Source organism: Pristiophorus japonicus, unplaced genomic scaffold (assembly GCF_044704955.1).
Source record: "Pristiophorus japonicus isolate sPriJap1 unplaced genomic scaffold, sPriJap1.hap1 HAP1_SCAFFOLD_389, whole genome shotgun sequence".
NCBI classification, from domain to species: Eukaryota; Metazoa; Chordata; class Chondrichthyes; family Pristiophoridae; genus Pristiophorus; species Pristiophorus japonicus.
Window position 1 is genome coordinate 250,681 of NW_027253750.1, and position 11,410 is coordinate 262,090.

Genomic DNA, 11,410 nt, shown 5'->3' on the forward strand with positions numbered 1-11,410 from the left:
CTGCTCTCGCCTCCTACCCCCACCCCCACCTCGGCCTGCTCTCGCCACCCCCCCACCCCCACCCCGGCCTGCTCTCGCCCCCCACCCCGGCCTGCTCTCGCCCCCCCCCCCCCCCGGCCCGCTCTCGCCCCCACCCCCACCCCGGCCTGCTCTCGCCCCCCACCCCCCCGGCCCGCTCTCACCCCCCACCCCGGCCTGCTCTCGCCCCCCACCCCGGCCCGCTCTCGCCCCCACCCCCACCCCGGCCTGTTCTCGCCCCCCACCCCGGCCTGCTCTCGCACCCACCCCCACCCCGGCCTGCTCTCGCCCCCACCCCGGCCTGCTCTCGCCCCCACCCCCACCCCGGCCCGCTCTCGCCCCCACCCCCACCCCGGCCTGCTCTCGCCCCCCACCCCGGCCTGCTCTCGCCCCCCACCCCGGCCCGCTCTCGCCCCCCCCCCCCCCACCCCGGCCTGCTCTCGCCCCCCCCCCCACCCCGGCCCGCTCTCGCCCCCACCCCCCCCTGGCCCGCTCTCGCCCCCACCCCCACCCCGGCCTGCTCTCGCCCTCCCCCCACCCCCACCCCGGCCTGCTCTCGCCCCCCCCCCCCCCTGGCCTGCTCTCGCCCCCCCCCCCCCCCCGGCCCGCTCTCGCCCCCACCCCCACCCCGGCCTGCTCTCGCCCCCACCCCCACCCCGGCCTGCTCTCGCCCCCCCCCCCCACCCCGGCCTGCTCTCGCCCCCACCCCCCCCGGCCCGCTCTCGCCCCCACCCCCACCCCGGCCTGCTCTCTCCCCCCCCCCCACCCTGGCCCGCTCTCGCCCCCACCCCCACCCCGGCCTGCTCTCGCCCCCCACCCCAGCCTGCTCTCGCCCCCCCCCCCCCCGGCCCGCTCTCGCCCCCACCCCCACCCCGGCCTGCTCTCGCCCCCCCCCCCCCCCCCCCCCCGGCCTGCTCTCGCCCCCCCCCCCCCGGCCTGCTCTCGCCCCCACCCCCACCCCGGCCTGCTCTCGCCCCCACCCCCACCCCGGCCCGCTCTCGCCCCCACCCCCACCCCGGCCCGCTCTCGCCCCCACCCCCACCCCGGCCCGCTCTCGCCCCCACCCCCACCCCGGCCTGCTCTCCCCCCCCCCCCCCCCCCCCCCCCCCATCACAAAGCTTCCCGGAGGCTCGTGTGGGGCTGCTGGTAGGTCACACCTGCCTCTGTTGAGCGAGAAGCACACCGAGTTGTGTAGGGTTGAGTGGCGATGTGTGGAGTGATGTTGAGTGTGTAACAGGTGAGGACAGGGTCGGGCTCAGTATTTTGCAGGAATAGTGTGGTTTCCTCACTGTGTTCGGCCGTTCAATAATTATTAATGGTCTGAGTTCAGTCTTTTCACTTGCCTTTCTCCTAGTTTTAAACCTGACTTTGATCGACTTGCCGGGTATCACCAAGGTGCCGGTGGGTGACCAGCCGGCCGACATCGAGTACCAGATCAAGGAAATGATCATGCAGTTCATCAGCAGGGACAACTGCCTCATCCTGGCTGTCACTCCAGCAAACTCCGACCTCGCCAACTCAGATGCACTGAAGATTGCCAAGGAGGTCGACCCACAAGGTAAGGAGTCCACTCACCTTGTGCTTCCAGCAATCTTGCTCTCACAGACTGAGGACTGGGGCTGGATCGAGTGCAACACTCCAAGGAGGACAGTGTTCTTGAAGTGACTGTAAATAATAATCGGGAGGGATGCAAACTGGTGCTGCCGCGAGATATCGCATGAGGTCCCGCTCGACCTAGTGTCTGCCCCTCTGCTGTCAGCGCGTTAAACACGCTAAGAGAAGTTCCAAGTTCCAACAGAGGAGAGAGGATTTTCCCATCCCTGGGAATATCTAGGGGTTTATTTCTGCGTGTTTTGTGGCTGCATTAATTGAGAGCAACTTTAGAGCAGACCAGTATCCGGAGGCTCCCGATACTCTCACTTACATCTGTCCCCACTGACCTTGCCTGAGGTTTTAAGCTGAAATCTATGTGTGGTGAAAATGATGCTTAAACCATGCACCGTCTGTGAGGAAGTTCCCTTTTAACATTTGATCACAGCTCTGGAAAGTTAATTGTTTGCATTTTCAGTTTTGATTCACGGGACTGGGCCTGTGGGTTCCACGCTGATCAACTCTCTAAAGCTCCTCTGTCTGCACAGGTTTGAGGATCATTGGCGTGATCACCAAGCTGGATCTGATGGATGAAGGGACTGATGCCCGGGATATCCTGGAAAACCGTCTCCTGCCTCTGCGCAGGGGTAAGTACAGCACAGGCCATTCGGCTCAACTACTCTGTGCTGCTGTTTCTGCTCCACACCAGTCTCCTCCAAATCCTCTTCAGCTAACGTCATCAGCATGGCCGTCTATTTCTTTGTCCCTCACATACTTTCCCTGAAATGCATCTATGCTATTCGCCTCAACCATTCCCTGTGGTACCAACTTCCACGTTCTCTGGGTAAAGAAGTTTCTCTTGAATTCCCTATTGGATTTATTGGTGACTATCTGATATTTATAACCTGAGTTTTGGTCTCCCCCATATATTGAAACACCTTCACTGTCTACCCTATCAAACCCTTTCATAATCTTGAAGACCTCATTCAGGTCTTTTTCCCAGAGAGAAGAGCCGCAGGCTGTTCAATCTTTCCTGATAGGTGTAACCTCTGAGTTCAGGTAAAGACCCTCTGGTCCATCGAACATGCCCCCCACAATTGCAATACCTTGTGTATCTACACTCTCCACCCACAACAGCAACCATGTGACCTCCTGAGGGAGGCGCAAAAACTGATAAAAACCCAGGGGTGAAATCTGGCAGATTCCTCTCCGACCCATCTAGGCGATCAAAACTAGCCCAGGAGTTAATTCTGGCCCCGGATTCCCTGCAGTACCTACCTTCTGTAAGCAGTGATGTCTGCCGCAGCCAGAAACGGGTCCAGCTCTCGCTCGAAGGAATTCAGCGAACCTGCACCCACGGCACGAGACGGCAGCCGGGTCTCGGGGCCACTGTTCTCTGGGGAAAGGAACCAGCTCCTGACATCTAACCGCGATCTGACTACATACCTCTGGTCCTCCCTAACCCATTTAATTGAAAGTAAAGAGCAATGATCCCAATACCAATCTCTGGGAAACCACTGCTGGCTACTTTCCAAAGCGATCCAAATCCATGTGTAACTACTTTTTGCCTGTCTCCTGAGAGCCAGTTCACAATCCAGCTCAATATATTACCACTAATACCAGAGGAGCCTGTTGTGCAGCACCTTGTCAAAAGCTTTTTGGATCTTTCAGTAGACAATGTCGACTGGGCTTCCCTCGTTCAGCATTTTGGTGACTTTCTTCAAAAAATACAATTAGATTCATAAGATATGACTTTTTATGAAGCCACGTTGGGTGTCCTGAATATGTCCCCCTCTGTCCAAGCAATCATATATTGCATCCCTAATGATTCACTCAAACATCTTTCCTATTCCAGTAGAATTACTGATGTAAAACTAATAGGCCTCTAGTTACCTCTAGGTCGATCTTGTCACCGTTTGTAAAGCTATGGACTACATTAGCCTCCATCCAGTCTACGGAACCATAAGCGAGTGCAGTGAACTTGGGTTCTCATTTGATTTCCACCTTTCTCTTTCCCCCTCATGCCTCTGAATATACCCGGGCCAGGTATTTAAAGTCCCAGTCCCCCGCATGTGTTTGACTTGGACTGATGCACATCAGAAACCTTATCCCATGTCCTGTGACTCTGTTCTGATATTGCTTCTTCTTCCATTCTGTCACTGAGGCAGGGTCTCCACTGGGCTCCCATTGAGCTGATGGGTGGGGAGGAAGGAAAAGGAGACATGTTCTGACAGTGTAGAGGGAGCTTTACTCTGTATCTAACCCCCTGTACCTGCCCTGGGAGTGTTTGATGGGACAGTGTAGAGGGAGCTTTACTCTGTATCTAACCCCCTGTACCTGCCCTGGGAGTGTTTGATGGGGACAGTGTAGAGGGAGCTTTACTCTGTATCTAACCCCCTGTACCTGCCCTGGGAGTGTTTGATGGGACAGTGTAGAGGGAGCTTTACTCTGTATCTAACCCCCTGTACCTGCCCTGGAAGTGTTTGATGGGGACAGTGTAGAGAGAGCTTTACTCTGTATCTAACCTCCTGTACCTGCCCTGGGAGTGTTTGATGGGACAGTGTAGAGGGAGCTTTACTCTGTATCTAACCCCCTGTACCTGCCCTGGGAGTGTTTGATGGGACAGTGTAGAGGGAGCTTTACTCTGTATCTAACCCCGTGCTGTACCTGCCCTGGGAGTGTTTGATGGGACAGTGTAGAGGGAGCTTTACTCTGTAACTAACCCCCTGTACCTGCCCTGGGAGTGTTTGATGGGACAGTGTAGAGGGAGCTTTACTCTGTATCTAACCCCATGCTGTACCTGCCCTGGGAGTGTTTGATGGGACAGTGTAGAGGGAGCTTTACTCTGTATCTAACCCGTGCTGTACCTACCCTGGGAGTGTTTGATGGGACAGTGTAGAGGGAGCTTTACTCTGTATCTAACCCGTGCTGTACCTGCCCTGGGAGTGTTTGATGGGACAGTGTAGAGGGAGCTTTACTCTGTAACTAACCCCCTGTACCTGCCCTGGGAGTGTTTGATGGGACAGTGTAGAGGGAGCTTTACTCTGTATCTAACCCGTGCTGTACCTGCCCTGGGAGTGTTCGAATCTGACACTGGGTGCCTGAAATGGGAAGTGTTTCAATCCCCAGCACCCACAACCCTCATTTGATGAGCGCAAAAGAACTTTTGACTAAATGGCGACTCTTCACATGCACCTTGTGTCCTGACCCTTGCAGGTTATATTGGTGTGGTGAACAGAAGTCAGAAAGACATTGATGGTAAGAAGGATATACGTGCGGCCCTGGCGGCTGAGAGGAAGTTTTTCCTGTCTCACCCCTCGTACCGTCACATGGCTGACCGCATGGGGACCCCACACTTGCAGAAGATGCTGAACCAGGTAAGGGGCTGAGGGGGGGCACCGTGTGTGTATGAATAGGCAGTGAGCACGAGCATTGGTCACGTGTGGGTGGTGTGACCCCCAGTAAGGAAGTAACGGATGCTATCAAATTGAAACGGCATACAATGTTGTGAAGACCAGTGGAATGGGACATTTTTAGAAACCAGCAAAGAACAACTTAAAAAAAAAAGATAGAAAGAGAAGATAGCTTGTGAGAGTAAACTAGCAAGAAATATAAACAGACAGAGCCTCTACAGGTGTATAAAAAGGAAGTGAGTAGCTAAAGTAAACATTGGTCCCTTCGAGAATGAGACTCGGGAATTAATAATGGCTAACGTAAATGGAGACTTTGAACAAATATTTTGTTTTGGTCTTCATGGTAGAAGACACTCAAATCCCAATAATTGATAATTGAGGAGTTATAGGGAGGGAGGAACTTTAAACAATCACTATCACTAAAGAAAAAGTACTGGGTAAACTAATGGGACTAAAGGTGGACAAGTCCCCTGGACCTAATGGCCTGTATCTTAGGGTCTTAAAAGAGGTGGCTGCAGAAACAGTGGATGTATTGGTTGTATCCCACCAAAATTCCCTGGATTCTGGGGAGGGCCAGGTGGATTGGAAAACAACAAATGTAACGCCCCTATTTAAGAAATGAGGGAGACAGAAAGCAGGAAACTATAGACCAGTTAGCCTAACATCTGTCGTTGGGAAAATGCTGGAGACCATTATTAAGGAAGCAGTAGCGGGAAATTTGGAAAAGCATAATTCAATCAGGCAGAGTCAGCTTGGTTTTATGAAAGAGAAATCATGTTTGACAAGTTTGCTGGAGTTCTTTGAGGATGTAACAAGCAGGGTGGATAAGGCGGAACCAGTGGATGTGGTGTATTTGGATTTCCAGAAATCATTCGATAAGATGCCACGTAAGAGATTATTGCACAAGATAAAAGTTCATGGAGTTGGAGGTAATATATCAGCATGGATAGAGGATTGGCTAACTAACAGAAAACAGAAAGTCGGTATAAGTGGATCATTTTCCGGTTGGCAAACAGTAACTAGTGGAGTGCCGCAGGGATCAGTGCTGGGTCCTCAACTATTTACAATCTATATTAATGACTTGGACGAAGGGACCGAGTGTAATGTAGCCAAGTTTGCTGATGATACAAAGATGGGTGGGAAAGCAAATTGTGAGGAGGACACAAAAAATCTGCAAAGGGATATAGACCGGCTAAGTGAGTGGGCAAACATTTGGCAGATGGAGTATAATGTGGGAAATGTGAGGTTATCCATTTTGGCAGAAAAAATAGAAAAGCAAATTATTCATTAAATGGGGAAAGATTACAAAATGCTGCAATACAGAGATCTGGGGGTCCTTGTGTATGAAACACTAAAAGTGAGTATGCAGGTTCAGCAAGTAATTAGGAAGGCAAATTGAATGTTGGCCTTTATCGCAAAGGGGGATAGAGTATAAAAGCAGCTTAGTCCTGCTACAACTGTACAGGGTATTGGTAAGACCACACTTGGAGTACTGCGGACAGTTTTGGTCTCCGTATTTAAAGAAGGATATACTTGCATTGGAGGCAGTTCAGACAAGGTTCACGAGGTTGATTCCTGAGATGAAGGGGATGTAATATGAAGAAAGGTTGGGCCTATACTCATTGGAGTTTAAAAGAATGAGAGCTGATCTTATTGAAACATTATAAGATTCTGAGCGGGTTTGACAGGATAGATGCAGAGAGGATGTTTCCCCTCGTGGGGGAATCTAGAACTAGGGGCATAGTTTCAGGTCGCCCATTTAAGATGGAAATGAGGAGGAATTTTTTCTCTGAGGGCCGGGAATCTTTGGAATTCTCTGCCCCAGAGAGCTGCAGAGGCTGGGTCTTTGAATGTATTTAAGGTGGAGATAGACAGATTTTTGAAAAGAAAGGGAGTGTAGGGTTATGGGGAGTGGGCGGGGAAGTGGAGCTGAGTCCAGGATCAGATCAGCCATGATCTTATTGAATGGCGGAGCAGGCTCAAGAGGCCAAATGGCCTACTCCTCCTATTTCTTATGTTCTTATGTATTATATACTAGTGAGCTGGGCCCCATGGTGACTCCAAAATCCAAACAAGAATGACTAGGCTTAGATAATAAATTGTCCAGCCATGTGTCTGGGTTAGAGTGAGGGGCTGGGGTTGGACAGTCAACCTCACGGGCGAGTGTGTGGGCCAGTAGGGGTCTGCCCGAGGGGGGTGAGGGGAGAGCGGGTCAGCCCGGGGGTGGGGGCACACGACCACATCTGGTGAGCCGGAGCACGGGTTTGTGTCCCACTCCCTGCTGCTGTTCGATTTTGTTCACTTTGTTTTTTATTATTTCTAATGCAGCAACTGACGAACCACATCCGGGAAACCTTGCCGGCGTTACGGAACAAGCTGCAGAGCCAGATGCTGTCCCTGGAGAAGGAGGTCGAGGAATATAAAAACTTCCGGCCGGATGATCCCACCAGAAAAACCAAAGCACTCCTCCAGTAAGCGGAGTGGCGAGGGCCCAGGCTCTGTCACAGGGCAGTCGGCCACCGCCTGTCTGTGCCTGACTGCGTCTGTGTCTCTGTCTGTGTCTGACTCTGTCTGTGTCTGACTCTGTCTGTGTCTGACTCTGTCTGTGTCTGACTCTGTCTGTGTCTGACTCTGTCTGTGTCTGACTCTGTCTGTGTCTGACTCTGTCTGTGTCTGACTCTGTCTGTGCCTGACTCTGTCTGTGCCTGACTCTGTCTGTGCCTGACTCTGTCTGTGCCTGACTCTGTCTGTGCCTGACTCTGTCTGTGCCTGACTCTGTCTGTGCCTGACTCTGTCTGTGCCTGACTCTGTCTGTGCCTGACTCTGTCTGTGCCTGACTCTGTCTGTGCCTGACTCTGTCTGTGCCTGACTCTGTCTGTGCCTGACTCTGTCTGTGCCTGACTCTGTCTGTGCCTGACTCTGTCTGTGCCTGACTCTGTCTGTGCCTGACTCTGTCTGTGCCTGACTCTGTCTGTGCCTGACTCTGTCTGTGCCTGACTCTGTCTGTGCCTGACTCTGTCTGTGCCTGACTCTGTCTGTGCCTGACTCTGTCTGTGCCTGACTCTGTCTGTGCCTGACTCTGTCTGTGCCTGACTCTGTCTGTGCCTGACTCTGTCTGTGCCTGACTCTGTCTGTGCCTGACTCTGTCTGTGCCTGACTCTGTCTGTGCCTGACTCTGTCTGTGCCTGACTCTGTCTGTGCCTGACTCTGTCTGTGCCTGACTCTGTCTGTGCCTGACTCTGTCTGTGCCTGACTCTGTCTGTGCCTGACTCTGTCTGTGCCTGACTCTGTCTGTGCCTGACTCTGTCTGTGCCTGACTCTGTCTGTGCCTGACTCTGTCTGTGCCTGACTCTGTCTGTGCCTGACTCTGTCTGTGCCTGACTCTGTCTGTGCCTGACTCTGTCTGTGCCTGACTCTGTCTGTGCCTGACTCTGTCTGTGCCTGACTCTGTCTGTGCCTGACTCTGTCTGTGCCTGACTCTGTCTGTGCCTGACTCTGTCTGTGCCTGACTCTGTCTGTGCCTGACTCTGTCTGTGCCTGACTCTGTCTGTGCCTGACTCTGTCTGTGCCTGACTCTGTCTGTGCCTGACTCTGTCTGTGCCTGACTCTGTCTGTGCCTGACTCTGTCTGTGCCTGACTCTGTCTGTGCCTGACTCTGTCTGTGCCTGACTCTGTCTGTGCCTGACTCTGTCTGTGCCTGACTCTGTCTGTGCCTGACTCTGTCTGTGCCTGACTCTGTCTGTGCCTGACTCTGTCTGTGCCTGACTCTGTCTGTGCCTGACTCTGTCTGTGCCTGACTCTGTCTGTGCCTGACTCTGTCTGTGCCTGACTCTGTCTGTGCCTGACTCTGTCTGTGCCTGACTCTGTCTGTGCCTGACTCTGTCTGTGCCTGACTCTGTCTGTGCCTGACTCTGTCTGTGCCTGACTCTGTCTGTGCCTGACTCTGTCTGTGCCTGACTCTGTCTGTGCCTGACTCTGTCTGTGCCTGACTCTGTCTGTGCCTGACTCTGTCTGTGCCTGACTCTGTCTGTGCCTGACTCTGTCTGTGCCTGACTCTGTCTGTGCCTGACTCTGTCTGTGCCTGACTCTGTCTGTGCCTGACTCTGTCTGTGCCTGACTCTGTCTGTGCCTGACTCTGTCTGTGCCTGACTCTGTCTGTGCCTGACTCTGTCTGTGCCTGACTCTGTCTGTGCCTGACTCTGTCTGTGCCTGACTCTGTCTGTGCCTGACTCTGTCTGTGCCTGACTCTGTCTGTGCCTGACTCTGTCTGTGCCTGACTCTGTCTGTGCCTGACTCTGTCTGTGCCTGACTCTGTCTGTGCCTGACTCTGTCTGTGCCTGACTCTGTCTGTGCCTGACTCTGTCTGTGCCTGACTCTGTCTGTGCCTGACTCTGTCTGTGCCTGACTCTGTCTGTGCCTGACTCTGTCTGTGCCTGACTCTGTCTGTGCCTGACTCTGTCTGTGCCTGACTCTGTCTGTGCCTGACTCTGTCTGTGCCTGACTCTGTCTGTGCCTGACTCTGTCTGTGCCTGACTCTGTCTGTGCCTGTGTCTGTCTGTGCCTGTGTCTGTCTGTGCCTGTGTCTGTCTGTGCCTGTGTCTGTCTGTGCCTGTGTCTGTCTGTGCCTGTGTCTGTCTGTGCCTGTGTCTGTCTGTGCCTGTGTCTGTCTGTGCCTGTGTCTGTCTGTGCCTGTGTCCCTGACTGCCTGTGTCCCTGACTGCCTGTGTCCCTGACTGCCTGTGTCCCTGACTGCCTCTGTCCCTGACTCTCGGTCCGTGCTACCCATTCTGGGGGCCAGGTGTAACCAGTAACCAGATGAGTGAGTAATTGTGATTGAGATTGATGCCGGAATAGGTGCAGTCTCACAGCTGATAAACGCACGTTGCCGATCACTTGGTGTGTTCAGTCGCTGTGTCCCACACTTGTTTCTTGCTGTTAGTCCAGGGTTAATACATTGAACCTTTCTCTCTGTTCCTAAGCGTGTTTTTGCTGCGCATGTTCACCTATAAACATCTCTAGTGGGAGCTGTGAAAGCCTTTTACATTTTGTAGTGTGCACTCAGCTAGGTGGGTAGCACTCCAGCCTCTGAGTCAGGAGGTTGTGGGTTCAAATCCCACTCCAGGACTGGAGCCCATAATCCAGACTGACAGCTGGCCCTTTGGATGAGACGTTCAGTCAGGGCCCTGTCTGCCTGTTCAGGTGGACGCTGGAGATGCAATGGCACTAATGGTAGAAGAGCAGGGAGTGTCCGAGTCAACATTCGTCTCAACTCACGCCACCACAACACTATTGGTATTTAAGGGATCATGCTGTGTGCAAAATGGTTGCTGTATTTGCCAACATAAATCACTACACTGCCAGGTGCTTGTGTGAGATTGTATGTAGCCCGAGGGACAGGACATGTGGGGACCACAGTCTCTCTCTCACTGCTCATGCTCTCGCCCTCAGGATGGTGCAGCAGTTCGGGGTGGACTTTGAGAAGAGAATCGAAGGCTCGGGGGACCAGGTGGATACAGTGGAACTGTCCGGTGGTGCAAGAATTAACCGCATCTTCCATGAGCGCTTCCCGTTTGAGCTGGTGAAGGTGAGGCAGAGCTGCAGGAGGCTCATTGTTACTTTAAGCATCCTCTCTGTGTCGGTCTGAATATTCTCTCTATCCCTCTGACTCTATCATAGTTGCTCAGTCTTCTAAAGGTGAATTGTGCCTACTTACAGATGGAGTTTGATGAAAAGGAACTGAGAAGAGAGATCAGCTATGCAATCAAAAATATCCATGGTGTCAGGCAAGTATTGCTGGCCACATTAATCTGACCGCGAGTGGAGAAAGGGGAAAAGGAATAGACACTTCAGAGCAGGAGAGCGCTGGAACTGGACACCACTGCACTGGTCATTCTGTTGCAGTGATCGTGTCCTGGATAGTGTACTGTTGGTGCAGTGGGTATACAGCGTCCTGACCCATTGCTGGTGTGCATTGTGGTGGTGTTTGAGCAGGGCACCTCTGGATTTGCTGCTGGAGAGGTGCAGGACCTATTGGCAGCAAGTGAGCCATGCGCTTATTAGCCGCAGAGTTCAACTGTAATACCTTCGGCTCTAATCCTTGGTTGACTAAAAGTGTCTGTACGATGCCTCTCTGTAAGTGGTGTTTGTGGCATTGGGTTAGTTCGGTGTAGGTGAGGGCAGAGGAATCATCGCCTTTGTAAGCTGCACAACACTGGCTGGGAAGTGTTGCTCTAAACCCACCAGTTACTGAGTTTGGGGCCAAATAATGTGTGTGGCAGTTTTCCTTCTCCCCTCTTCTCCCCACTCTGTTCAGCACCTGTTTGTGAGCTTTGTTTGTTTAATTTCATTCAGTCTTAGTCTGGCTCAGTGGTTAGAGCATCTGGTGCAAG

General features: G+C 53.2%; 1 protein-coding gene across 1 annotated transcript in view; it reads left to right on the forward strand.

The window, feature by feature from the left end:
- Window positions 1-11,404, forward strand: part of dnm3b (dynamin 3b) — a 28,364-nt gene extending 16,960 nt beyond the window's left edge. Inside the window, exons 4-9 of the mRNA XM_070872936.1 lie at window positions 1,373-1,576; window positions 2,157-2,255; window positions 4,825-4,985; window positions 7,350-7,492; window positions 10,470-10,605; window positions 10,737-11,404. Of these exons, the coding sequence (XP_070729037.1) occupies window positions 1,373-1,576; window positions 2,157-2,255; window positions 4,825-4,985; window positions 7,350-7,492; window positions 10,470-10,605; window positions 10,737-10,832 (839 nt within the window). The 3' untranslated portion in view covers window positions 10,833-11,404. The remainder of the gene's footprint in view (window positions 1-1,372; window positions 1,577-2,156; window positions 2,256-4,824; window positions 4,986-7,349; window positions 7,493-10,469; window positions 10,606-10,736) is intronic.
- Window positions 11,405-11,410: the final 6 nt, after the last annotated feature.